General features: G+C 37.1%; 2 protein-coding genes across 5 annotated transcripts in view; one reads left to right on the forward strand and one right to left on the reverse strand.

Moving 5' to 3' along the window:
- Window positions 1-252: 252 nt before the first annotated feature.
- Window positions 253-27,168, reverse strand: LOC131440171 (uncharacterized). Of its 4 annotated transcripts, XM_058611225.1 has the most exons (9): window positions 26,856-27,168; window positions 2,505-2,658; window positions 2,346-2,446; window positions 1,782-2,281; window positions 1,393-1,712; window positions 884-1,339; window positions 613-825; window positions 429-556; window positions 253-327 (listed from the first exon to the last, which is right to left on the reverse strand). In XM_058611225.1, exons 3-8 carry the CDS (start codon window positions 2,441-2,443, stop codon window positions 431-433), a joined length of 1,713 nt encoding a protein of 570 aa, XP_058467208.1. In that variant the 5' UTR covers window positions 2,444-2,446; window positions 2,505-2,658; window positions 26,856-27,168; the 3' UTR covers window positions 253-327; window positions 429-430. The 4 variants fall into 4 exon arrangements, with proteins under 4 accessions (XP_058467208.1, XP_058467210.1, XP_058467207.1 ...); XM_058611227.1 differs by having other exon boundaries at window positions 253-556; window positions 613-807; XM_058611224.1 differs by having other exon boundaries at window positions 253-556.
- Window positions 11,007-27,188, forward strand: part of LOC131440172 (T-complex protein 1 subunit alpha-like) — a 33,091-nt gene continuing 16,909 nt past the window's right edge. Inside the window, exons 1-3 of the mRNA XM_058611233.1 lie at window positions 11,007-11,205; window positions 11,724-12,412; window positions 12,471-19,995. Coding sequence (XP_058467216.1) covers window positions 11,133-11,205; window positions 11,724-12,412; window positions 12,471-13,046 — 1,338 coding nt within the window. The 5' untranslated portion in view covers window positions 11,007-11,132 and the 3' untranslated portion in view covers window positions 13,047-19,995. The remainder of the gene's footprint in view (window positions 11,206-11,723; window positions 12,413-12,470; window positions 19,996-27,188) is intronic.

Genomic DNA, 27,188 nt, shown 5'->3' on the forward strand with positions numbered 1-27,188 from the left:
GTACGCGCCAAAACAACAGCACTGCGCACACATACAATTGACATGATATGTTCAATGTGATACTGTGCGGAAGATTGAATTTTCTCTAAGTTGACAGGGTCTACAATAAGTTAAAGAGAGATAGATATAGTGCATTCACATGTTGAGAAACAATTTTCTAAGAGATGACTAGATTGATTTCTACTAACTTGGATTCTATTTAATGCTAATTGACTTTCTCTTGATCCTGTAAAAATATTGAAAAACACTCAATTTTCTCAGTTATGGACTGCTTGCCATATAGATTTATTGAAATGGATAGGTCACGTCCAGTTTCTAGGTACGTCACTGGTCACGCCGTAGGTTGATATTAAATATTATAATGAAATGAGAGATAAATGAATATAAAAATAATATATCTGATGTCTACTCTGAACAATCAGTCTTACTCTTAGTCATAAAACCGGTCATTTTGGACGGAACCTCCAATATCATATTTATGGATTTCTTCTGGGTGCATTTTGAGGTTCTGGTAAATGTTTTGAATTTTTACACCGTCCAAACGACATCGATTATCCTGTAATCACAAATGAAGTCTTTCATTTATATTGGCTGTTATAAAACGAAACTCACAATTAATGCTTCTGGTATGCCACATATAATGAGAGATTGCCGCACATAATGCCTCCAGCGAATATACATGAATGTCACGTGAAATATCTCCATATCCAATTCGGGTGGAATTCCATCGAGCTCGGCATTATGATTTGAATAATTTTCAACTGCCAATAGTAGACTGTCGGCGATTGTGGATGATATAATTTTTTTCTGAAAAAATAACATAATCTGAATCGAATTGACGTTGCTCGTTGGCAAATTAAATCTAACACATAATTGATCATACCTTAAGCATGAAGTACACTGTAATATAGTCTAACAATTTCCATGTATGCAAATTTATCAGACGGTTAATTCGTTCAACAGGCAAATCTCCTACGCCAAACACAAATTGTAAATAGTTTATATTTTCTTCTGTAAGATCGGTACCAGCATCCAATTGCGAATTCATAATTTTGAAATCTGGATATTGCACGTCTAATGAATGGTAGTTGAAAAATGATTCGTGGGTCTGTTTGATGAATAATTGTCTTGACTGAGGGGTACGTTGGTTTTTGCGAGTTAAAAGTACGCCGGCTGCTCGAGCATAAAATCCCGTAAGCAGCTCAGAAAACTTTACACCCTTTGCATCCCAATAGCGATAATCATTCAGCCTGATGGTAATATTAGATATGCTATTGCTTATGATATCGTATTCCCAAGTTGATAAATTATTCGGTTGTACTGATAACTGGATTGATTTCTGAAAATATAAGATTTAGGATTGTAGAGAGTGCTAATTTTCAATGAATATACTAAGTTTTGTTGTTCACATGACTGGATTAAATCTTCCACTAGTGCATCACAATATGAATCTTTGAATAAGGCACGAGCAACATCACAGTACTGCTGACGCGCGATATTTTCAGGTAGTGCTTGCAGAACACTAAGACAGTTCAGCAGATAAGAAATGTTAGTTGCAGTCCATTTAAAGATAAATGATTTAGAAAGAAGTGAAGCCATTAAACAACGTTTCTCTGGCGTTTCAAGCCCGATTTGTCCGAGATTTGCAGGGTCTATCTCTATTGTCTCCATTGATGTAACATCAAGATGTGTCAAATACCAAAAGTTTACTTCTGAAAAGCCAAAACAGGTTAACTTCGCATCACCTTAAAAACTGCAACCATAGAAATGAATATTATTACCCGCCAGAAGAATGAATCGGCATTTTTTACCCAAAACTGCGATTGCTTTCATTTCTTGAGCATATTTAGCTATTTCTAAATATCTTTTATTTTGTACTGAGTGCCATAGTGTACCATATTGTTTTGCCAATGTTTCAATAGAATCCATCAGTACTCGATCTGTGGGAATGTGCTGGATTTTTCTGATAGCTTGGAAGTTTTCTGCGGTCAGCATATCTATGACGTTTATGTCGTTTTCGTAACGGCGGTCCTTAGATTTTCTCTGATCAGTATTGAAATCGCTAGAGGTGTTACTCCGACCGGGACCATCGACGAAAAATACAACATCTGCCTGACATTCGCCTTGAAGAAATTTGAAAAAATGTTCATAGTGTTCCAAATCAACTAAATTTGGCCCACAAATGTTTCGTCTTTTTCTGTCACGGTTGTTTCCAGGAATAGGTATTTGATCCACGAACATCAGGTCCACTAAAACCAATGGTTTCTTGTTTGGATGAGCTCTACGATTTTTTTGCAGATATATATTTTGTTTATATGCTTATCTTGTCTTGAAGAAAGGTTTACCTGCGGTATTTATCGATGTTATCTCTTATCGAAATACGTGTACCTACATTGCTCCGCCATAGCATATTATGGAATTGTAATTGTCCTTTTGGTGACATTATCTGTTGATTAAACAAAAATAAATCATAATTCGTAATAAATAATAATTCTTACGCTCACTTTTTTTTTTGCTTTGTCTGTTTACAGACGGCTGAGACCGCTAACAATTTTTTCACTACGGCTAATAAGCCTCCTGTCAACATCCACTTCGTTTTCGTTATGCCTAACTATCAAGGAATACCGAATTCTTTAGAATGTCTCTTCAAATATATAACTGGATGGCAAACACGTGAGAGAGAGAAAAATTTCGGGGTTGTGCATGGAAAAAGACAAATATAATAATAAAAAAATACAATGTTAAAAATCATCCAAATATTGAACAATTAATATGACATTAATTTCAATACCATACTTGTCAAATCTAACTCGAAAATATAAATTGTTTGCTAATTTGAAAAAATATCCTCAAACCGATTTTCAGAAATAAAAAATATAAATTATTGATATACACTCGCCAAGCGTGAACAAAAAGTATCTATAATTCTCAATGTTTGGTAAAATTTTTTCAAAAGTCATAAGGCATGGTAAAATACTTTTCACTGATATACTAATAGATCTTTGAATATTATTCAGTTATTTCATAAAATGATATGCACTTAGAAAATTTCGCAGTTTTCTAAGTGTATATCGCATGTTTTAGCACATTAAAGGTGAGCTTTTTGGTTGCTGAGCTTAAGCTTCCAATATTCGTCACCATGGCGCTTTCCTCCTAGCGGATTGTGGAGCTTTCCAATAGCCGCTTGATGAATGCAAGAAACGATGAAATTTTGAAAAAACTGTAAAAAATATTAATTGCAATTTAGGCAACATAGGCTACTATAGGTTTCGTAGAGCACTTATGGGACTATCATAATTAATTAGTTTGGTTCGTTTCCACGTGGGCAGTTTTCAGCAAAATATTTTTTCTTTCGACTCACCTTTCATTATACCCAGAACGAAATATTTTGAAAGAATCATAGAAAAAACTGAATGCAATACGAGGAGTTTTCGGAAAATAAATATCTTCGTTTTTTGTTTTTTATGATTTTAGAAAGAAAAAGTTTTGTGAATTTAATTTTATTCACTTTCTTTATACAATGTTTTAGAAATACTTCTCATGATTTACGACAATGCTAGAAAAGAACGCGCTTGTTGGTGAGCTTTAGTCGGGGAGTTCACGTTTTGTTGGCTTTCCTGCTTTCGATATCTGCCACCAGGGCGTATTCAGTAGGATATTCTTCCCAAGCTTTTTAGTTGGTCGCTATTAAGGTGGCAGTTCAATTTTTCGAAAAAGCTTTTTGGTTGCTGAGAGAGCTTTGGTTGGTGAGAGCTTTAGTCGGCCAATTCACGTTAGTTTTAGAATGGATCGAGCAAATCGAATAGCGGCCCTTTCACGAGAATTATTATCATCATCTTTAATAGCGAGAATTATTTTTGTCATTTTCAATGATGACTAAGTAATGATGTACTCCAAATTTGATATTAAACATGTCATTACTGCACCATACACGTTCATTAAAATGATATTATATTTTAGTAATGACATTTATAATGACTCGTGTAAGCATAGATGCCAGGTAAAAATTTCAAATATCTGCAGCAGTGCTGCCAACTATACCGATTTCTCGGTATTTATACCGATTTTTGGACTCGATACAGAAATACAGATAGGGTAACAGAGGTATTTTGGCCGCTAAGATCGATTGAATCCATATAGTTTGTTAGGTGGGCCAAAATATATGAAGTGGCCAAAATACCTCTGTTACCCTATGCGCTCTCAAAATACCGATATTTCAATTTTCATACAGATAAATACCGATTTTTAGTTTTTGTGTTGGATTCCATAGGGGTAAGCCAGTTCGAGCGACCTTTTTTTTTTTGGTCGCAAAATCAGTTTCCGCTCTAAATGGATGTTTGATTTTTCGAGAAAGATATTGTACAGATAGATTTTTCCGCCAAATACAGATTTTTGAAAAAGACAGTTGGCAGCACTGATCTGCAGACAGGGTCTGTAAATCTGAAAAAAAAATCTGCAGTCAGCAAGTATGTCTTGCTGGCAGCAATTTCTCTAGTATGACACGCAAAACTGCCTAAAAAGGTCGCGGAAATTTCTAAAGTCTGTAAATATAGACGAAAGTCTGCGAGAATTTCAAAAATCTGCAAAAGTCTGCGAGAATTTCAAAAGTCTGCAAAAGTCTGCACAACAAAAAATGTCTGCAGCACTATACCCCAAATCTGCAGATTTACAGACAAATCTGCAGACCTGCCATCTCTGCGTGTAAGGGCTGCTAAAGACAACTAAAGTAATGACATTACTTACCCTTACACGTTCATTGAAAATGGCATTACATTTCAGCAATGACACTTTTAATGATCGTGTAAGGGCCGCCAATAAAATAAGCAACGTGCACGGAACCGCAAATCAACCTAATTTTAAGTATATTCCACCCAATTTGGCAGTTTCGTTCAATAACCTAATTTTAGGTAAAGTGGCTCTAGGTAGTTTTCGTAAGACACGTGCAAAAAAATACTCAAAGATGAGTTATATTTACTCTATAGTTGAGTCATATTGACTCAATTTCAAGTTAATACGGTTTACTTAATTTTAGCTTATTGAACGAAACTCTCGCTGTTGGGTGGTTTTGCTCTTTGTATTTTGACAACAATTGAAGGAGCGAATGAAAGGAAGTACTCAAAATTAAGTAAAAAGAAGTCAAATAATAGGTAGTTTTTATTTTCCGTGTGGTTTGCGTTGTTGGCAATCTAACGTAACCAATTTTACCTGACGCGCCATCTAAGTTTCATTATTTCAACCTGTCTTAGGATGACGATTGAGTTTTACCAAAGACATCATATTAACAAGATATCCAGCTCCAAGGGGAGAGTCGCTTAACACAAACTATTTTGTGCCTATAAAAAAACACGTGATATACTAAGAGTCTAAGTGTGCCACGCTGTGCTCCATGAAACAGCTACTTGTCAAAACTGAGCCCTTTGTGTGCCGCAACTGTGCAACTGTATGAAAACGAAAATGCCAATATTGATAAATGCGCCAACGCATTGTGTTAATGTGTGATTGGCACATTGTTCTAAGCGTCCTCCCCTTGTCCAGCTCTCACATTTCCCGAACAAATCATTGGCAACATCCTTTTTTGCGAGCATGTCGCCCTCAGGTGAGTCAGCATCGAATCTCATACATAGAAGTAGGGGAGAGAAATGTCAAATTCGTGCACGCCAAAATAGCAGGGCTGCGCACCCATACAATTGACATGATATGTTGAATGTGATGCCGTGCGATGGCGTTGTTGAACTGAAGATTGATTTCGCTCCAAGCTGACAGGGTCTGGTTTTACACGGGCTCTTATGGGAAACTCATATAATTTCAATTATATTGTAGAGTCTTAGGATCTGTTACAAGAACTTTTCATTTGAAAATGAAAGAAAATTAATTTTCCTGGATTACAAAGTGTAATAGTAATGTATAGTTGAGGTACCCGTGACACCAAAAGCGCCACAATGATTATTCCGAAAAAATTCCGACTTCTCCAGCGTATGTCATTTTGAAATCTTCACTGAATTTCACCCTTATTCTTGTTTACGTCCGTATCGGCAGTACGACGAACGGGTACTTTCGAACGAATACGAATAAGCCATTCTTGTTTTCACTCGAATGAATTTGAACGCGACTCGTTTGCCACAAAACATTCAAATATCAGTAAACTTCTTCAAATAAATGCTAAGCCTTGATGAAATCAGTCCAATTCTTGTGATTAACCATATGCGAAACGCTAAAATGTATGGCAGTTTAACTTCAAACGATACGTGTATTCGAACATCATTCGTACCATTCTCTTTCACGGACGAATAGACGAAATGACGTGGTTTCGATTCGTCAGTTTTATGTTGCGAATCAATCGTTCGAACACATTGAAAAAAGTTTAACCGATTTCTAACAAATTTATTTTCGAGTCTAAAGGTGATTTGCAATCAAATCATAAATTTGTGTATTGCAGAAAACATTTCTCGGCTGATTTTCCAGAAGGCCGTAACAGCAAGTAACAGTTTCTCTTTGTTTACTTTCTCTTCTATTAATTACCAAGCGGTTTACACGTTTATCACTCAACTATTTGCATAGAATGATGCTCGAAACGTTCGACTTTCAAACAGAACTGTGAAATCCAAGAAAATCTTTTTAGATCACATCACAATAATCGAAAGAGAGAGTGAACAAAGAGAAACTGTCACTTGCTGTTACGGCCTTCTGGAAAATCAACCGAGATTTAGAAAGCATAGCAGTATAGTAAAATGCTGTTTTTTTCTGGCGAGCCTTCGAATATATGCGCGGTTCCAAGTTTTTACGCATCAAATTTTACATCCATTAGGTACTGGAAAATACGCCATGGGCAAATATGCTTTATTTTATATTAAATGCATGATTTTACTAATGTAATAAATATGAAGATTATCGAAAACATGACAAAATTGCAAGAAAAATGCAACATATTTTTCGCAGATAATACTGATCGGACTGCTTTTGTTACTTTGCACGAATTTTAATTTAATTTGAAAATTTCATTTACCGACTTGAATAAAATTGGCCCTGAGTACGATATTTATTTATTAACAGTTCGGCTGAAAAGTTCGTATCGTTTAATAGAAACACACATTTTTTTGCCAAAATTCGTTTTTATTATTCAACATAATTGCCATCAGAGGCGATACAGCGATTATAGCGATCTTCCAACTTTTCGATACCATTTTTGTAGTACGATTTGTCCTTTGCCTCAAAATAGGCCTCAGTTTCAGCGATTACCTCTTCATTGCTTCTAAATTTTATACCAGCGAGCATTCTCTTGAGGTCTGAGAACAGGAAAAAGTCACTGGGGGCCAAATCTGGAGAATACGGTGGATGAGGGAGCAATTCGAAGCCCAATTCGTTCAATTTCAGCATGGTTTTCATCAACTTGTGACACGGTGCATTGTCTTGATGAAACAAAACTTTTTTCTTCTTCAAATGAGGCCGTTTTTTTAAATTTCGTCCTTCAAACGCTCTAATAACGTTATATAATAGTCACTGCTGATGGTTTTTCCTTTTTCAAGGTAATCGATGAAAATTATACCATGCGAATCCCAAAATACAGACGCCATAACCTTACCGGCCGATTGTTGAGTCTTTCCACGCTTTGGGTTCGGTTCATCGCGTGCGGTCCACTCAGCTGCCTGTCGATTGGACTCCGGAGTGAAGTGATGGAGCCATGTTCCGTCCATTGTTATATATCGACGATAAAAATCGGTTTTATTTCGATATAACAGCTCCAAACACTGCTCAGAATCATCAATTCGTTGTTGTTTTTGATCGATTGTGAGCTCACGCGGCACCCATTTTGCACAAAGCTTTCTCATATCCAAATATTCGTGAATAATATGTCCAACACGTTCCTTTGATATCTTTAGGGTGTCAGCTATCTCGATCAACTTCACTTTACGGTCATTGAAAATCATTTTGTGGATTTTTTTCACGTTTTCATCGGTAACAGCCTCTTTTGGACTTCCACTGCGTTCATCGTCTTCGGTGCTCATATGAGCAGTACGAAATTTTGCAAACCACTTACGAATTGTTGCTTCGCCCGGTGCAGAGTCTGGATAACACTCATCAAGCCATTTTTTGGTATCGGCGGCACTTTTTTTCATCAAAAAGTAGTGTTTCATCAACACACGAAATTCCTTTTTTTCCATTTTTTTCACAATAACAAAAGTAGCTTCACTCAAAATGTAATATCTCACAAACTAATAATCAGACAGCTGTCAAATTTATACACGTATCTTTTGAAGGTTGGTACTAACTGAAAATGGTATGGATTTAATTCTAGTGGCGCCCTCTCAAAGAAACGATACGAAGTTTTCAGCCGATCTGTTATTTAGCATTCGTCACTTCCTTGATGCTTGGAATCTTCCTAAAAATACTACCTGCGCTGCTGATCCTTCTTTTGCACAGGAGTCGCGTACGTACACGTTCGAGTGAAAACAAGAATGGCTTGTTCGCATTCGTTAGAAAGCATGTGTTCGTCGTATGGTCAATACGTACGTAAGCAAGCATGATGATACAAAGTCAGCGAAAAAAACAAGTCAAATAACAAATGATAGCAAAGATTTGTAATTACAACTTAAATCTGTACCAGAAGTGATAGTTTAAAGTTGGATGGGCGTTGTTTTTATGCATGTGCGATGTTTAAAATAGTGATTGATTCGAACGTAAACGGGAATACGAATTTGATATACTTTCGAACGTATCGCATACGGCCGTAAACAAGAATGAGGGTGTATATAGCATTTAAGACGCCCCTATGATCAAAATATTATCAACGTAACCATCTTTTTTGCACCGATAGCATTCGACTTCTTTGCTCCGGAAAATGCCGCGTTTTCACTACACTTCTTTGCTTTGTTTCCTCATCCAGATGACGACATTTGGTAAATTCCATCGTGAGATTCTCCTCATTCTCCTTTTCCGAATGTGACATGCAAAAGACAACCTGCTTCCACTTCTGCCATGGAAATGATGTCGCAACCGCCTACCGTCAAGACGCTTAACATTTCACGATAGAGATGCATCCGACAAGCGGCTCTTTTTCGTTCAAAAACGCACTTCAGTGCATTCCAAACTACTTTCGGAGTGGCCTTGTCCTGCAGAGATGGCATTTCACCAGAGAGATACACGCTAGAGTCAGATTTTTGCCACACCGAGGATGAAAAAAACGAAGCACCGCACAAAGAGGAAAGCGCACTTCTTCTCAGTGTCGAATAGACAGCATTTGAGTGTGTGCTTGTGGTTAAAGCAGCTGGCGCGAGTGAAACACATTCTCTTCGCATGAATCGCTCACACGCGCTCTCGTCTAAATACACCCAAGTGACTTCTGGCGCGTGATGGAGAGCGAACACTTCTGTGAACTTCAATTAATAGAGAGTAGATCTGGCCTTGCTATGAAAAATTTGCAAGGAAAACCGAAAATTTTACGATTTTATTTTGCTGATTTTGCGTGTCCACGCTTCATCTACGAAAACCATACAGCAGAGTGCTCACCGGCGTGTACACCTCTGTGAAAGTATCTGCATCCACCTCAGAGAATTTATTAGCTAATGCTCTAGCACTTTGGTGCGATTCAGTGGAAGAGGTAAAAGGAAATAAACAAACGCACTCATGATGCGTGTACACTTCACACAACAGTGGTGTATAAATGTGAAAGAGAAGAGCTCTCGTTGAAGTTGTCAGTGCGAGGGGAGAAATTTTGCTTGCTCTTCGTCACACAGAGGAGATAGACATCTCTGTTGTCCTGTACATATTCCAGTTGCGAGTCGTGGATTCTCGAGATCAAAATCGATTTGAATTTCCGTTCACTCTTTTGACTACTGATCACGTAACAGTTTTCTTCTTCCTTCTTCTGGATAGAATCGTCTGCTTGTTCCGCAATTTTGACCATATTGCCGATCTTCTCCTGTATACAATCCCACAGCACGTGGTCTTCCAAAAGTAATTGCTCTTGAAATGTTTCTTTTCTATTGAACAAAGAGAAACCGACGACACGACCAGGCACTCAGAAGAAAAATCAACATTAAAACTGTTCGCTAACGATTCACCGCCAGTTACCACAAATCTAGCGACCCCTTGTAAATGATAAAAATAATCTTCTCGAGCAACACTGTTTAAGTTGTTATGTACTGGTTACCAAGGAACCCCAAAACAAATAAACATGTTTTCAAAGCGGTGGAATATTAGTGTTAAACTTTGTCCAAATTTAGCAGAAATGCATTTTCTGAATTTAATCGAAACTATGGATAAAACCAACGAACGAGGACAATGATCTACTTCCAGCGATTCATCCGTACACTTCCACTGCTAGCTTTTCTGGGCAGTAGGATTCGGTGTAATATGCCGGTGTCAAAGATGTTTTGTGTCGGTTGATTGCGCAGCAGTGGAAACAGTATTTCTCCTTGTTGGCCACTATTCGAGGATTACTAGTGGAATTCCACAAAGAAATCATTTTACCGTACGTTATGCAGGTACCGCAGAGCACAAGCCTCGCTCAGCTCGTTGTCGGTCATTTCCATGTCTTCTTTCTCACACAACGGTTTCAAGTCAAGACCTGAATTTTGAACTTGGCTTTATAAAAGACATAACTCATACTCCTAAATTTTTACATTCCGCTCGAGTCAGGTAAATCCATTAAAATGTTCCGTAATATAATAACCGATCTGAAATTTATTTTGTTTACATTCATCTTGCCTTCGATATGCAGTAACCAAGGTTATGGTGACTGTTATTCAAAATCAATAAATAAATCAACTTGTGCTGCCAGTTTAAAAAAATTCACTAACGTTTCCGATTTGACATTTCCAGTTACTGAGGGGTAGTTAAATTTACGATACAGTTTTGATAGACGAGTGGCAGGTCGTGTCGTCGGAGAAACTGTCATTTGCACTTGTGTCCTTTTCCAATGTTTATCTCATTGGCAGTTAGGCCCTTTTGTCGTGGAATTATCGAGTTAATTATTCTTGTTATGGCATCCCTGCTGTCACATTCACAATTAAGAAAAAAAAGTTAGTAAGAAACGTCTGCCGTTGAACGATAATCGTAGTAGTTTTCTTGTGCTTTACAACACAATTTTCTTTATTGAGTATTCAAAGAATTGAAAATAAATACGATTTGAAGTCATGTCTACCGTTGCAAGTGCGTTATCGTTAGCGGGAACTCGAACATCCGGTGCCCCGGTTCGAACCCAAAATGGTAAGCTGTATTTTCAATTCATTCAAACATGCGGTGCAAAAAATCTGATTCGAAACGAACGCAAATACTATGAAAAATAATCACATGCTATTAAGTTTCGGGAAAATGCACCTTTTAAATTACAAAATCGTTCCAGTTTTGTAGCAAGTCTCGTTAATTACGCTTAAAAATGGCATATATGCTTAAATGCGGTGTTTCAATTAGATATTCTCGGTAATTTAAAAGAAAAGTAATGTTCATAAAACTCCCACACACGGCCCGTTCATTGCATGCTCAACGTTTAAAAATTGTGCTGCAGATATTTAGTTTAATTTTATTTGTCTGAAGGTATTCTACACTCATTTTGACTATAAAAGAATTAAATAATGTTTACGTTGAGTAAGAAAACTAAAAGTTTTCACTCGAAGAAAACAGAAATGAGTCACTAGCTTTGTTTTGAGGTTAGAATTTAAAGAAATTATCGTTTGCTGCTAGCTTTAGTCAAACCGGCTGAATGTTTCTTTTTACTTTTGTTTTAGTGATGGCTGCATCTTCTATCGCAAACATTGTGAAATCTTCATTAGGTCCCGTTGGTTTGGATAAAATGTTGGTCGATGATATTGGAGATGTCACAGTAACTAATGACGGTGCTACTATCCTTCGTCTCCTAGAGGTAGAACATCCAGCTGCTAAGGTTCTTTGTGAATTGGCTCAATTGCAAGATGAAGAAGTAGGCGATGGAACTACTTCTGTGGTTATCATAGCTGCTGAACTTTTGAAAAACGCCGATGAATTGGTTAAGCAGAAGATTCACCCGACATCGATCATTGCCGGTTATAGATTGGCGTGCAAGGAGGCTTGCAAATACATTTCGGAACATTTAACAGCTCCTGTAGATGAACTTGGTCGCGAGTCATTGGTCAATGTTGCCAAAACATCTATGAGTTCGAAAATTATTGGAGCAGATGCAGACTTCTTTGCTGCTATGGTGGTGGATGCGGCACAGGCAGTCAAAAGTACCGATCCCCGAGGAAATGCAATGTATCCCATTGAGGCTGTGAATGTACTGAAAGCTCACGGTAAATCGGCACGAGAGAGTATCTTAGTGCAAGGATACGCCTTGAATTGCACGATTGCCTCACAGCAGATGCCCAAAAAAATTGTTAACGCAAAAATTGCTTGTCTGGATTTTTCACTGCAAAAAACCAAAATGAAAATGGGCGTTCAGGTAAAGCGAATTTCTCAAATCAATGTTTAAAATAATGTTGGAATATTGTTATCACTAGGTCCTAATTACTGATCCAGAAAAACTGGAAGGAATTCGGGCGCGAGAGTTGGATATAACAAAGGAGAAAATTGAGAAGATTTTAACGACCGGCGTAAATGTCGTTCTGTGCAGTGGTGGAATCGACGATCTTTGTCTGAAATATTTCGTGGAAGCCGGAGCTATGGCAGTTCGGCGTGTGAAGAAATCCGATTTGAAGCGAATTGCCAAGGCGACGGGTGCTGCTTTTCTGACTTCATTAACGAACATGGATGGCGAAGAGAGCTTTGAAGCCAGTTACGTTGGTGAAGCTTCTGAAGTAGTACAAGAGTTTGTTTGCGATGATGAACTAATTTTAATTCGGGGTCCCAAAGCACGTACAGCAGCCTCTATAATTCTTCGTGGTCCTAATGATTTCTATTGCGATGAAATGGAACGTTCTGTCCATGATGCTTTGTGTGTAGCAAAACGTGTGCTGGAAGGTAAAAAGGTCGTGGCAGGAGGTGGCTGCGTTGAAGCTGCACTCTCAATATATCTCGAAAACTCCGTTATAGATGTTATTACTCGGCTTGAACTGGCATTCGTGTTTCGAAGCTAATTCGTTACATACGAAAATTATGGTTTTATGTGTTTTATGACGTAATTACACACCGTTTATTCGAACCGCCTAGGCAGCCCGTAGTCAAGGCTAGCCTGAGCAATCGTGGGCAATGTGAATTTCTGCAGTCACAAATGTAACCCATTGACTACTGTGGATGATGCCCGAGTTAAATTGTGGGTAGAAGCTTTCAAGCATAAAATTTTGCCTAAGCGGGCGGTATAGCGATGCTAGTGTTATGCAATTCAACGCATGCTCTTGCATTATGTTTCATGCCATTTGATTTTCGTCATCATTCGAGTACTTCTTTTGTACAGAACAAACTATCAGAACCAGTATGAAATTTTTTTAAATGCATCCTTGGTTGAATCTTATTTGAAGTGGTTTATAACATAGGGCGCTGCGCGCTGGCCTTACAAGCCAGCTGTCGTATGTTCCAGCCCCGACCTGGAAGGATTCTTATTGTCAATCGGGTCGTAACACCCCAGCCACGGTGCAATGGTTCTGTACGCTATAAATCAGCTGCGAAGATTCTTGAAACAGAAGGCCAAATTCCTAAAAAGGAATGTGTAATACCAAGGTTTTTCATGTGTATAAATATTCGTTTGTTGCTAGTGTGGTAGGAGTTATTTACTTTAGCAGTTCGCATATGTTCTTCAAATGAAAAACAATCGAATTGTGAATTTTTAGAGATCTTAGTCGTATAGCAACGACCATACTGCATGACCATACAAAGTAAGAGAGAGTATAAGAAATTCGTACATATCAAATTTCGATCGAGGTGCTGGGGATTGGTAGTACCTGTTATCTTTCTCCGGACAGTACCAGCCTAGATGCCGTATGGAATCCGGTGGAAAAAAAAACCTAACTAAAAATAGATCCACAGGGTTCCTGCTTCCATGTCATAAAAGGCGACAATTGAAGGAGTGCTTTTTCCCTTCAGTTATCAGATGTTTTCAACGTTTCACATCTGATTACTTTATTTTACTAAATTATCTATTCACTAAACTTCATTCAACTTCTCAATTTCCGGTTAGTTTCTGAGAAAAGTTTAATTTGGTATTTTTTCTTCTTCCGTGTTTTTGCCTGTCTTTCACGATTTAAAATTGAGCGATAAAAACAACTATTACGCAGTCACTGATAGTTGATGTTCACAATGTTAATTACAAGTTGATTACTATGTTAATAATAGAGATAACATAGATACTTTGTTTGATAAATTAATATTTTTTCTTGGTAGCCGGCTGCCCAGATCAACCAATATAACAAATGCACATTTTTTCTTGATAAATAATAAAGTGGAAATAATAAACAATCAAGACGCGCGTGAAATCTGTTGACCTTTGTTTGGTGATTTAAAATTATTTGATATATTTTATAGAATATGAATGCAATGAATCAACTATTTTGTCTAAATTCTATTCCCTCGTTAATTTTTATTCGTTACGCGATAGTAATTCAAATAAGAACTGTGAATCAAGACTTCCCGGGACTTCAATTTCGGATATTGTTCAAACGTTCACTCGGGAAATCTGTGAGTTTAGTGGTGCATCAGAGCATCTTGAAACCGGAACATACTAAGTCGCACGCGAATACTACCATTACTGAAATTTATACTAACAAATATCCTTCTCCAGTGACTCTTGTGGAGTGCGCAGTAGTATATACGGCCTCTAGTAACAGCAAGTGTTGGACTAACATCCCTTCTCATTCCTTATACGATATACATTCGGGCCTGGCCGACGTCAGGACTGATCAATGAATTCTGTACATTGTATGAATGTATCAATTGTATCAATGAATTCTGTATATGTACATTGAAGGATGATTTGCCAGTCCCAGGTCGGATCATCTAAAAATTATCTGTACAATTTCAGCTAATCCCGATCAGTAACGGAGTAGATGGTCACTCAAGCTCATATCAAATGTTGATCGTGTCTATTAGCTATAGTAACTAACATAAAATTTGTCATGTTGTAGTTTATAATTAGTGCTTCTCTGGGACCATCCATCTAAAAAAGCGGAAAAGCTTCTTCCATTGCTGTTCTATTATAGTCCTACACCAGACCTTTGTATAATTGCTTCAAAGAATATGTTGAATTAAAAGATTTAATCAGAGAGTGTAGCAGCCTGCTTCATTTTATATAACGTAGCCAATAAGTGACGAGTTTTCCTTACTAACACATGGATCAATAAGTCCCGAGACTAATGTAGAGATGGCGCTCGTAGTAAACCAGTAACCACGTCTTTCTAGAGTACTAACCTTTGCTTGAAACGGGTCAAAATTTTAAGTCGATCCGACCAGAAACAGCTGAGTTATCGAGGTTGGAGTAAAGTCGTTTTGTAGTTTGTTTAAAAATTCAAAAAACCAAGTTTCGTGTTTTGATAAAACATGTTTTTTAATGGGAAACAATGGATTGAAAAATGTTATCCGGACTCTTGTCCATCAAAAGCAACGATTTGTCGGTGGTTCGCCGAGGTTAAACGTGGTCGTACCGACACAAATGACGCGGAACGCTCGGGTAGACCTGTGGAAGCCGTTACACCGGAAAATGTGAGTGAAGTGACAAAAATTATAATAAAAGATCGTAAAGTGAAGCTCCGTGAGATTGCTGAGATGACACAGATATCATATGGAAGTGTATTTACCATCCTTTATAAAAAATTGAGCATGAAAAAAGTTTTTTCCAAGTGGGTGCCGCGATTGCTTTCGATGGAACAAAAACAAATCGATGAAAACAATGGCGAAATTGAACGAATTGGGCTTTGATCTGCTTCCCCACCCCCCACACTCGCCAGATTTAGCCCCCAGTGACTACTGGCTCTTTGCTGATCTTAAAAAAATGCTCCAGGGAAAAAGATTTGGCTCAAATGAGGAGGTCATCGCTGAAACTGAAACTTATTTCGAAGGGAAAGATAAATTTTTTTATAAACATGGTATTGAAAAATTGGAAAAACGTTGGAACCATTGTATCACCCTAAAAGGTGATTATGTTGATGAATAAAAAAAAATTTTGCAAAAAAAAATGTTACTAGTTTTACGTTTCGTCTTCGACTCATCAGTGCATCAGCAGATTATGTTGAACTGCTGATGCAAAAATTCCCGGATTAACATAATCCTCTTAGCAGACGTAAAGTTAATGCATTTTGCAAAACACTTGCTTGCGCCGAAGCGCTATGTCTAACCTGACGTGCCGAAAGAACGAAACAAATTCGACGGCATACTGACCGCTAACAGATTTTCGTCATTTGGGGGTTTGGTACCTCGTGGGTAGCCAGTTTGTGCAAAGTGCACATGACTTATTTCTAGTTTTTACGTTTCGTCTTCGACTCATCAGTGCATCAGCAGGTTTGGCTACCCACGAGGTACCAAACCCCCAAATGACGAAAAAAAAAGTTGTTTCCATTGTTAGTCACGGGACTTATTGATCCATGTGTTAATAGACCCGCTAATTGAGGATTGAAGTAGTTTTCGGATATCTAGATGTATAAATAGGAAATATTTATTATGACTAGTGCATATAAGAAAAAACATACAGCTTTTTTCTAGTCATCTGTGGGTTTTGGTTACATGTAACCGATTTCTTCCGAGTGCACATGACTGTTTTTATTTTTTTTTGTATACATATGATAACTAAATATGATAAATCAACAAGGAAAATAAATCAATAAGCAACAACAATCCCTAAAATGGACGCTTGCCACTCTGAAAAACCAACAACAAACTGTGCCTGCAATTTCAAATCATTTTGTACAGAGCTTTCTTCGTCCCTTCCGGAAGCGAAAGTGAAAATCTCAGAACGACGGTTAAATTATAAACGGCATGATGACCTAACACAGTACCGTCATTTCCAGGGATCCTACCTTGGTACAACAAATTGTCATACGGACATACGCTGTTTAAATTATAGTAATTCGTTTGCAAATACAAGGTACATTCGTCATGTCATCCTATTTTTAAAATTCGGCATGTTTACGATTTCAATGCGTTGATGAGCAAATAAATTAAATGATAAGTGTTAAAACGCACAAGATAATAAGATTCTAAATGCTAGACATCTCTCGCGGAGTAATAAGAAAGTACTAGTTCTGCATGATGAACTCTTCGCTGATTTTTAACCAGTTTTATTTCCAATAGCCCAACTAAAACTCTTCTATGAGAAATTCTTGTACAATCGATCTGATTCTAGGAGATCAATGTAACATTTGTAGTGAACTGACTTTGATTCGGATGATCTACCAATAACATTCAGGATTTCAAATTAAGCAATGATTATTTCAATAAGTTATATATACTAACACCTTAGAACTAATCGGTTAAGTTACAGATCTCATATCGAAAGCAATGAAAGCCCTGATATTTTATTAAAAATTTTAGCGATTATAAGTTGTTTCAACACTTTTACTGAACATCTCGCTCAAACGCAAACTTTTAACTTGTTGAATAAAAAGTCATGATGCTAACAACTGTTACTCATATTTGAGCTAGTAATATTTTTCCCAGCTTTCTAAAAAAAATCCCGACTTTTTCCTAGTTTTTCCCGGTGAAATAAAATTCGCGAATTTCCCGGTCACCTACTACCCTGTTGAATAAGTTTAAAGATCAAATGACTATCACTTCTGGTTCCAGAGATATAATGATAAAAGTGACGTTAGCGATAAAATGTCCATTTTTAGCACCCAATTTTCACGGAGATGACTAAAGCCATATTGACAAGCTTAGGCTCGTCTGAAAGCTACTATTGTATCATTGATCAAGTTCGAAGATCAAACCTCTCACTTCCGGAGGTGTAATGGTATAAGTGACGAAAACGACAAAACTCATCATAACCGCTCAATTTTCTCGGATATGAATGAACCAATTACTTCAGAAAGTGATCAAGTTCAAATGTATTATTGCTGATAAATTTGGTGATGTTGCCGAATATGTAGCGTAAGCGCTGAAGCATACTTTTGTGAGCTACCCGAATCAATCTGAATGAATTTGTATCAAAAACGAGTTTTAATGAGACTGCGACAGTAACAATAGAAAGGCACTGTCACACCACTAGGTGGATTAAGTATAGGTTTTTAATAGTTTTATGACTTCGATGCTATCGATTTTGTTCTGTAGTGAACTAACGGACCCACAAAAGGCAACGAATTGTGTTATTGAAACACAATGTGAATACATGTATTTTTCTCTTTTTGTTACTCCGGTTTCCCGGGTATCGTTAACAGCCTTTCTTGCATGTTGCTCCAAAGTTTCGATTCCAAACGAGTATGTGCTTGTTTACTTCGTTACTTTATACTGTATCACAGTGGCCCTGCTTCAGCCTGGCGGCCGACAATCAAAAGTAAGTATGAAGAAAATAAACCTGATTCATTGGCATTGTAGTAGTGCCACAATAGCGTTCATCTATTAGTTCATTGTCAAAGGGAATGAATATGTATTTTCCTTTAATTCATTAAAATTGTTGGTTGACAGAACGCATGGAAATCTTGGAACAACTTCGTAACGCAAGCTAGTTTAATCATTGCTGCTAATCATCATCATCAGTTTCTTTGATGCTTACTTCAACATAGAAGTCAAATGACATAGAAATCAGTCTGTACAACAAATTATCTTACAATCGATGCTAACAAAGAAATACTCAACCCATTTCATCGATTGCAGTCTCACTTTCATCTTCGTCTTAATACGACAAGAAATTACGCAAGATTCGTTGTATATTCCATACTTGCGTATTAACCAAACAATACTAAAGCGAGGGATCGGCAGTGCCCCGGGAAAAAAACGGTGCGCTTCTCCATAACCAGTGTCACCTTTATTTACAGGTATTTAGCAGCACCTGCACGCTCAGTTACCGTCGCAACCACAGCCACGCAATAAAGTAATCTTTGATGAAGGGGGCAAGTCTGAAAAAATACCCCCGCCAAAAATCGACCGCGGTTGCGTCCGCGTCATGTCGACCAATCGTAACAACAATAATGGCTTTTGTCGGAAAGGCAAGACAACAGTACTGCAAGCATTGCAAAAAAAACTGAATGAAAATAATGCCGTACGATTTTTGCTGCCATTCGATCCACACTAGTAGTAAGCAGCAATTTGAAGGTCGATTTACACAACGAAACAGAGGAATCTGCATGTGATCAACTTGCGCCGAGGGTGCACGCATGCCTTCGGAAAATCATCTCCATCGGACGCATGGTCCTACTGCGATTCAAAGTTGGACTTTGCTCCGAAACCATCATCGTTTAAAAGGTAAAGCATTCCATAATCCAATATCATAGTGGTCAAACTTGATTAGCAACTAGTACCTTATCAAAAATGAGAGTTAATGCGGCTCACTGAAACGAGATGTCCTTGATCTTAATTTCGTGATGTTGTGAGGCCACAGAACAATTAGGTAAAGATTGTAGACGACTGAATAACCTTTTCAATGTATGCAAGAACCGAAAACTGTCATTTTCAATCCTGATTTTCGTGGTTGATAAATTTCGACCTTCTGTTTCGACAAGTTTTGTAGTCGTCGCTTATCATATACATACTCTTGCTCTTGCTACAAAGGTCGTGATCCGAGATCATCATAGATGATTCATGATCAATTGCTATGAGATAAGAACCATCTTGGACCCTATTTTATTGTAATGGTACATGTAGTCAAATTTCTTGAATCTAGACTCGAAACAATTATTCTCTTTGTGGTGGATACGGACCTAGTAAACTTCGTATACACAAATATAACTCGATCAGCATAAATCGCATAAACAACTATCCGAAGTTCGAAGAAATGACGATGAATGAATGTTTGTGTCGAAAGGGCAAAATTAAGCATAGTTTACCAAAGAAGCGCAGTTACTATTTTAAACTAAGCCAATCTACTCGTGCATAAACTGTTTCGCCCCTGGCTTCAGGCGTGAAAGTGTCATTAGTTCGATCGAAAAGTGGGAGCGGCGTACTTAAAAGGTAGGCACCAACTGACGAGCCGTTTGTGTGTACAGCAATGTCAAAAGGATGTAAAACCCGCCATCAATTTAGGTTAACGTTCAGACATAAATATTACAACATAGCATCTGTGTTTCATATAGGGGACAATGAACACACTTTTAGTGGAAATTCCTGAGTTAATCAGACTCACGCTGGACTCACGTCGTGCATGGAAACACAATTATAACATTTATGAACAACACGTCAACTGTTACATTCAACGGGGCTTCAGGAATGAATCCTGAACCGTTATAAGTCACTTACTCATTGGAAAGTCTTACATATAAGAATACGAACCAACAAATTGCTATCATTTGTTATGACGGATTACGCACGTCCCTGGCTGTATATAACAGGTATCCATTTATGTCAAAACAAGAATTGCTAGCTATCATTTTTATATGGATAGGTACCAGGAAATACTACAAGACATAAAGTCAGGAGTTCAATCGCCAAAAAACGTTTCTATTGGGATTGCCAATAAAGGTTCACTAACTGGTTGTAGTTATCTTTAGATTCACTAACACAATCGATTTGAAAATAGTTTATAATTATAATAGAATGGTTTAATAAATTAATCATTAAGATAAAACTAATTTCGTGACATGTAGGTATAATGGCATATTGAAATTCTACAAGACTGCTGAACTTTCGCAATCCACGCACAGATGCAATGCATATGGCGGTGCCGTGAACAGCATCGAATAGCAGCCAAAGTTCGCATAAAATCGAAAGCTAACCCACTCGAATGAAAAGTATCAAACAGGTTTGACCATTGTTTCGTCAGCTTTTGGGGGAAGGAGAAAGCGTAAACATGTGCCTAATGAAAGATGTACCACCAGCCGGTCGCATTTCGTTGGAGCGTTTTCAGGCTACAAAATCGCCAGACAGTGGATTAACTACCCGAGCAATTTTGCTGATATTCAGAATTTCGAATGAATGATATTTTATACTTCTTCAATTAATATAAGAAGTTTTTTTGTAATTATTTTTTTTACAAAATTAACATTTAATTTACTAATCACAATGTGAAACCACAAACACTACAACTGAGGTGGAATATTTACTTAATACTTATAAAAACCTATCCTATTGAAAACATATTAAAACAACTAAGCCAAAACGAAAATACACAAAACTTTTGTACCAATTGTCATCTTATTATTAGTAGTCGCCACATTATTTTGCAGATTGCTAGACTTTCGATCAACCGAATTGTGGTAAAATCGAATGCAAAATCTTCGTATAGAAAATGTTTCGATCAATGTGCAGTACTGCAGTACTCGCATATCAGTCTCATATCTATTTTCTCCCACAAAGAAGTTAGCTTGATGGATGAAGTTTATCCTTAATTCACTTTCCGAAATTACAATAGGTACAGGGGTCCACTGAGAGATTGATATTATCCATTATTTTTCTCAGGACGAACCTAGAGACCGTATGGAATTCAACGGCAAAATTAATGTAGCTCCACTGGGTAACCTGCGTCCATATCGTAGAAGACCACAATTGAAGGAGTTTCTCTTTTTCTCACTTTCAGTAAGCAGCTTTTCCAACGTGGAGATTTTTTTTCACTTTTTTACTATAGCTTCCTTTAACAAAGAATTTTCTCTTACCTATTCTTTCGAGCTTTCATGAATAATCTAAGCTGTAAAACGTAGATTTCTTATTTCATGTTATTTCTCGTTCTTCAACACTATACGTGGTGGTGAGCTCAATTCATATCCGTCCCTCATGGCTTATTATCATACGTTGATTTACCCCGGCAAATGACCATTAATGGTTAAAACCAGGGTGAAATAAAATAACAATTAAAACAAAAATAAAATAGTATGTTGATTTGATAGCGGTGCTTTCAATGAAAGTGTTCTGCCTGCTTCATCCACTAACTAACTTATGAATTTATTATTCTATTTTATGGTGGTGGTGATGGTGGTGAGCTCAATTTGACTCTATTTCGAATATGGTGATTCGATAGCAATAAAATTCATTTGGGGGTTTGGGGTTTGGACCTCTTGGGATCCAGTTTGTGCTAAAGTGCATATGACTATATTGAATTATTTACGTTTCGCATTCAGCTCATCAGTGCATTAGCAGATTATGTTGATCTACTAATGCCACCTCGCGGATCAACATAATCCGCTAAGCAGACGTAAAGTCGTTGCTACTTACAACGCACTTATTTAACACTAATTGTGCAATGTCTATTCTGACGTGCCGGAAGTAACGAAACCAATTGACGGCAATGCTATATTGAATCTAACCATTTCCATTTTTGTGGATTATTCTCATAAAATAGTAGTCTTTGAGTTAGAGTGTTTTGAGTTACTATTGGTGTTCGGTTGGTTCCAAATCACTTGACTATCATACTGAGAATTTGAATTTCACTTGATGTAAGTCACTTTAGAATGAGAATATCACATCAATAAATAGAAAATATCGCGAATCGGTATTCGGTAACTATTTATCAGTTCATATATTATATTAGTTTCGAGGTGAGTTGTACATTTCCTTAAATCTAATGCTTCTATAGTAATTTAAACTAATTAGACAGCAACCTGAGGAACGATTTCTTGATAACATTACGTGGCAAATGAAAGTCAAAACTATTGAAACAGATGTTGAATAGTTGTTATATCGATAATTGGTTGCAGCATAAAAGAATCCCAAGATTACGGCGTCGAATATCCACTTGTTACAATTGTACTAGCTCGGAGCAATCGATTCGCGACTAAAGTAAATCTGCCATAAATATAGTCTTACCAACATCGCGACGGACAGATAATCAATCTAGACCAATCAGTTTGCAGCGGTCATAGTAACTCGGTAGTTTTAAAGGATATCTCCATGAAAGATAACGGAAAACGAAACGGACAAATTTGCGTTGGATATCGTTCTGGTAATGGTGATCTGATAAAAGTAGCATTCGAGAGTTGAGCGAACTAAGACGCAATACAGAGCTTTCAAGCCATGTACATAAGAGAAATCTTTAGTAACTCGAAAAAAGAATCCTTATAACTTAAAGACATTGGAGATAGGAAACTCTATGTGCTCTTTAAAATTTAACAATTGAGCACAACAATTCTGCACCATTTTCATCAACCGCGTCAACCTAAAAGCTTTCGAACAAGATTAACGTTTACATTCTGTATCGCTAGTGCAAAAGAGCGTAGCGGACTAATAGCTTGCTAAAGCACAATGGGCATTTTTTCGATTTGGATGTTTTAACCTTAAGGTTATTCGCTTCTTCGGGTCAGAAAAACTCTGGCCCTATGTTCGGGATTGGGAGTCGAATCCCGCTATACTCGTCCCCGGAGCATCGGGCATTATATCACTTCACATTTACAACTCTATTTTTACATTGTTAATGTATAGTTACACAAATCCTACATACTTTAAAGCAATGTGCATTAAATATGCATTCAAAATGTAACTGAGCATTATCTTACAACAACCTTCTACCGTACTATATATCGACATTCAATGCTATATTTTGAAGCAACGAAACTTTAATAATAGCCGAGCAAGGGGATTGAACAACTGCATTAAATCAATGTCTTGGTAGTGATAAAAAGTAGAGTAGTTCTATGATTTAAAGCTAGTCTAAGTTTACCTTTATTTACCAATATGTGTCGGTAGTGCAGAAGTAAAATGGATTACCGAGGAAAATTTGTCTTTTACTTACATCGAAACATTCGAAAACAACACTGCTAACATTTTGCAGCGTTATGCATTGGTAACATATATAAATGTTATGTATTGTCAAAAGACTATAATGCTATTAGTGATGAAGTAAGATTCTTATCTGCGAACAAAACATGTCAAGGTTCCAGGTGAATGGTGCTAACTACGAAACCAGAGAACCACGGTTTATGGGTTCAAATCCAAATAAATATAAAAAATAAGCCATAAACAACATTAATAGTTAAATATTGAATATTGTTTTCAATATTGGAATTTCATTCGTAACTCATGATTCAAGCACTCTTATTGCTTTGTGACATTTATAATCTATAGTTGAAATTGTTACCATCGATAAAGTAGATATTTGCATTATACTTACTTTAATAATGTACAATTCCTGCTTTACCTATAAGAGTCTAATAATCGCCCTTTTCTGCTTTATAATAGCATTGTGAAAACATGTGTAACTCAGCTGCATTTAATCAATTTCTTTACGCGAAATTTTGAAACTAAAATAATGTAAAGTTATAATGCGTCGTGGTTACTTGGGTATACACTTAATCACCGACCCGGGCAGTGCTCATACCAATTTTGTAAGTAAACTGTTTGAAACATACACAGTATGTACCCAGAAAACAGACATTCCAAACTAGTGCAATATTTTTTTAAAAAAAGCTGTGCAAAGCATACAAGCAGTGTTGATCATAGAGCGAGAACTCAGTGCATGCAGCACATTCTCGAGAGACGGCGAGGCGTATTCTATCTTACTCGCACGCTTATGAGACACTCACAAAAAGGTGCATTTTTAACACGAGTGGTGGTTTCTTTTGGGTACGATGAGTGAGAGTCAGCAGGAGTAAACACTTAATGCGAGTGGGTTACTGCTGCGAGACAGCTCGCTCTATTTCAGATTATGTTAGTTCATCGACAAGGTATAATCGCTGGCACAAATCCGCCGAAGTGACGCACTCCGAGTCGTCCATTTACCAATCGGAAACGGATGACTCTTGCAAACAAGCCTTTATAATCAGATCGAATCGAGTAGAATATGAAGCAGCACCTTACCAAATAAAGTAAACCCGTTTCACATACAGAGTAGGTCAATTTGGAAAAATATTTAATTTGCATAGAAAAGTTGTGGATTCGAGTACCGTCTCTGTGGTACTTTTGACGTAAATCTGTATTTCTATTTCATTCCCTTCAGACTTTTCCCATACTCTCTTCACGTTATGTAGTGATCATAATTAAATGAGCACATATCAAACGACATGATGCAATAAAATAACCACACACCAGATAGATATTTTTTTTCTGATCCAAGAGGCAAATGCAAATACACTGTTTAAGGTCAAACTTCAGGGACGAGCCAAAAATAACTCTCATTAGAACAAGAAAACCATAAATGACTTGGTCACTATATCTGCTGATTTCTTTAGTTCAATAATGACAAAGTAAGTCATGTTAGTCATATTAGCCAAAAAATATACAGCTTGTTTCAAGAAAGAAACGATTCGTTGTCCAACAAAAAGTTAGTTGTTTCAAATCTGCATACAGTAGATTCCATCTGACGGGTGTTTCTTGGGAGGTTTGTTTTTTTCAAGAAGAATTACTCTATTGTCTATAAATTGTTTGACAGTGTGAAGTGACATCTTTGTTCAGTTTTGTTTGGCGAATCATCATGAATAGGTTCACTTCAGACAGACCCTGTCAGCTTGGAGCGAAGTCAATCTTCAGTTCAGCAACGCCATCGCACGGCATCACATTCAACATATCATGTCAATTGTATGGGTGCGCAACCCTGCTATTTTGGCGCGCACGAATTTTCTCCCCTACTTCTATGTATAAGATTCGATGCGGGCTCGCCTGGGGGCGACATGCTCGCAAAAAAGGATGTTGCCAATGATTTGTTCGAGAAATGTGAGAGCTGGATATCTTGTTAATATGATGTCTTTGCTTCAGAGCAACGCTTCCAAATCGTGGAAATTTATTTTCAAAATCAGTGTTCAATTAAAACTAGCGCAAAATTCTTCAGTGATGAGGCGCTTTTTTGGTTGAACGGATGCGTCAAAAAGCGAAATTACCATATTTGAAGTAAAGGTAATCAACATAACGTTCAAGAATTGCCGATGCATCTCGATAAATCGAGTTTGGTGGAATCTTCGGTCCTTACTTCTCTAAAAATGAAGAAGGACGACGCGTTACCGTAAATGGAAATCGATACAGAACCAACAGGACGATGCCACTTGTCATACTCCGCATTCGTGTGATTGTATCATTGGTTTGTGTTGATAAAATAGCAACGATTGATGCTTTGGAAACCAATATTCAACGTGTAATTGCTGAAATACGGCCTCAAATACTTGAAAAAGTGTTCGAAAGTTGGACCTCAGTGACCTTTGTGAAAAATAGTCGTGGCGGCCATATGCCCGAAATCATATTTGATTGTTAAATGCCAAGAAATTGTCTACCAAATAAGAAACATTAGGCTATTTTATAATTTGGTGTTTTATTTAAGTTCCAAATCAGCAAGCTCTTAAAAAACGCCCTTCATATTGTGCTTGCTTCAAATTAGAGCATGGTTTCTTAAAACAAATCATTAAACATTACTGAGTTCACATGGACCTAAGCGTAATACGCTCGTGAGATAGATGTTCATGTTTTACCCATCGATATACAATATCGATAGATACAATAATTGTAATGCTACGAAGTGTGAACAGTATACGAAAACAAAATTTTTATCTTTATTCTGATGTTAAAATTTATATTCTATTTCCAATGGTTCGTCTGTAGTTATTCCTCAAAGTAGACATCGACAAGTCTGTTTGCACCCTTTTTTAAAAATGCGACAAATGCATGACTTTCTATGATATGAATCCTTCGTGTGTACAATACATAAAAACCAAACTTTTCTAATTTGACGTCTAAAAGTAGTGAAGATAAAATCGAAACCTAATTTTAAAATATCTGACTTTCACCTTGTTGGTCATTGGCCTTAATCTTTGACTTGATTCCGTCTTTGGCTATCGAACATAAGGCATTATAGAATTGCACAATAATAGTATAATTTTCGTTTATCGTTAAATCCACCGACTACTTAACAGATGTGCTGCTATGATTATAAATCTATCTATGACATAATAAATTGCACCTACCTTTACGTTTGTGGCTGGTACATGAGAAACGGATTATCACTTTTTAATATAAGAATGACACATAGAAGTGATGATATTTCTCGTGATGCAGCTAAAGGTGACGTTTTACATTAATATGGTCACGTTTGAAGCATCACTGAATTGAGGACCTGGACTTTTTCACTCGTCACACAAACGCAATCCGAACAGGTCCACTAGTTAAGTAGTAATAAAATATCAGCACTGCATAATATTATGTATGACAGCAGTTTGTCGATCAGCTGCGCGAGATCTAGTACCACAGTTTTTGACAGCAAATTGACTTTTACTTTCGTTATCTCACTCACTCTTATT

The sequence above is a fragment of the Malaya genurostris genome, chromosome 1, assembly GCF_030247185.1.
Source record: "Malaya genurostris strain Urasoe2022 chromosome 1, Malgen_1.1, whole genome shotgun sequence".
Taxonomy (NCBI): domain Eukaryota; kingdom Metazoa; phylum Arthropoda; class Insecta; order Diptera; family Culicidae; genus Malaya; species Malaya genurostris.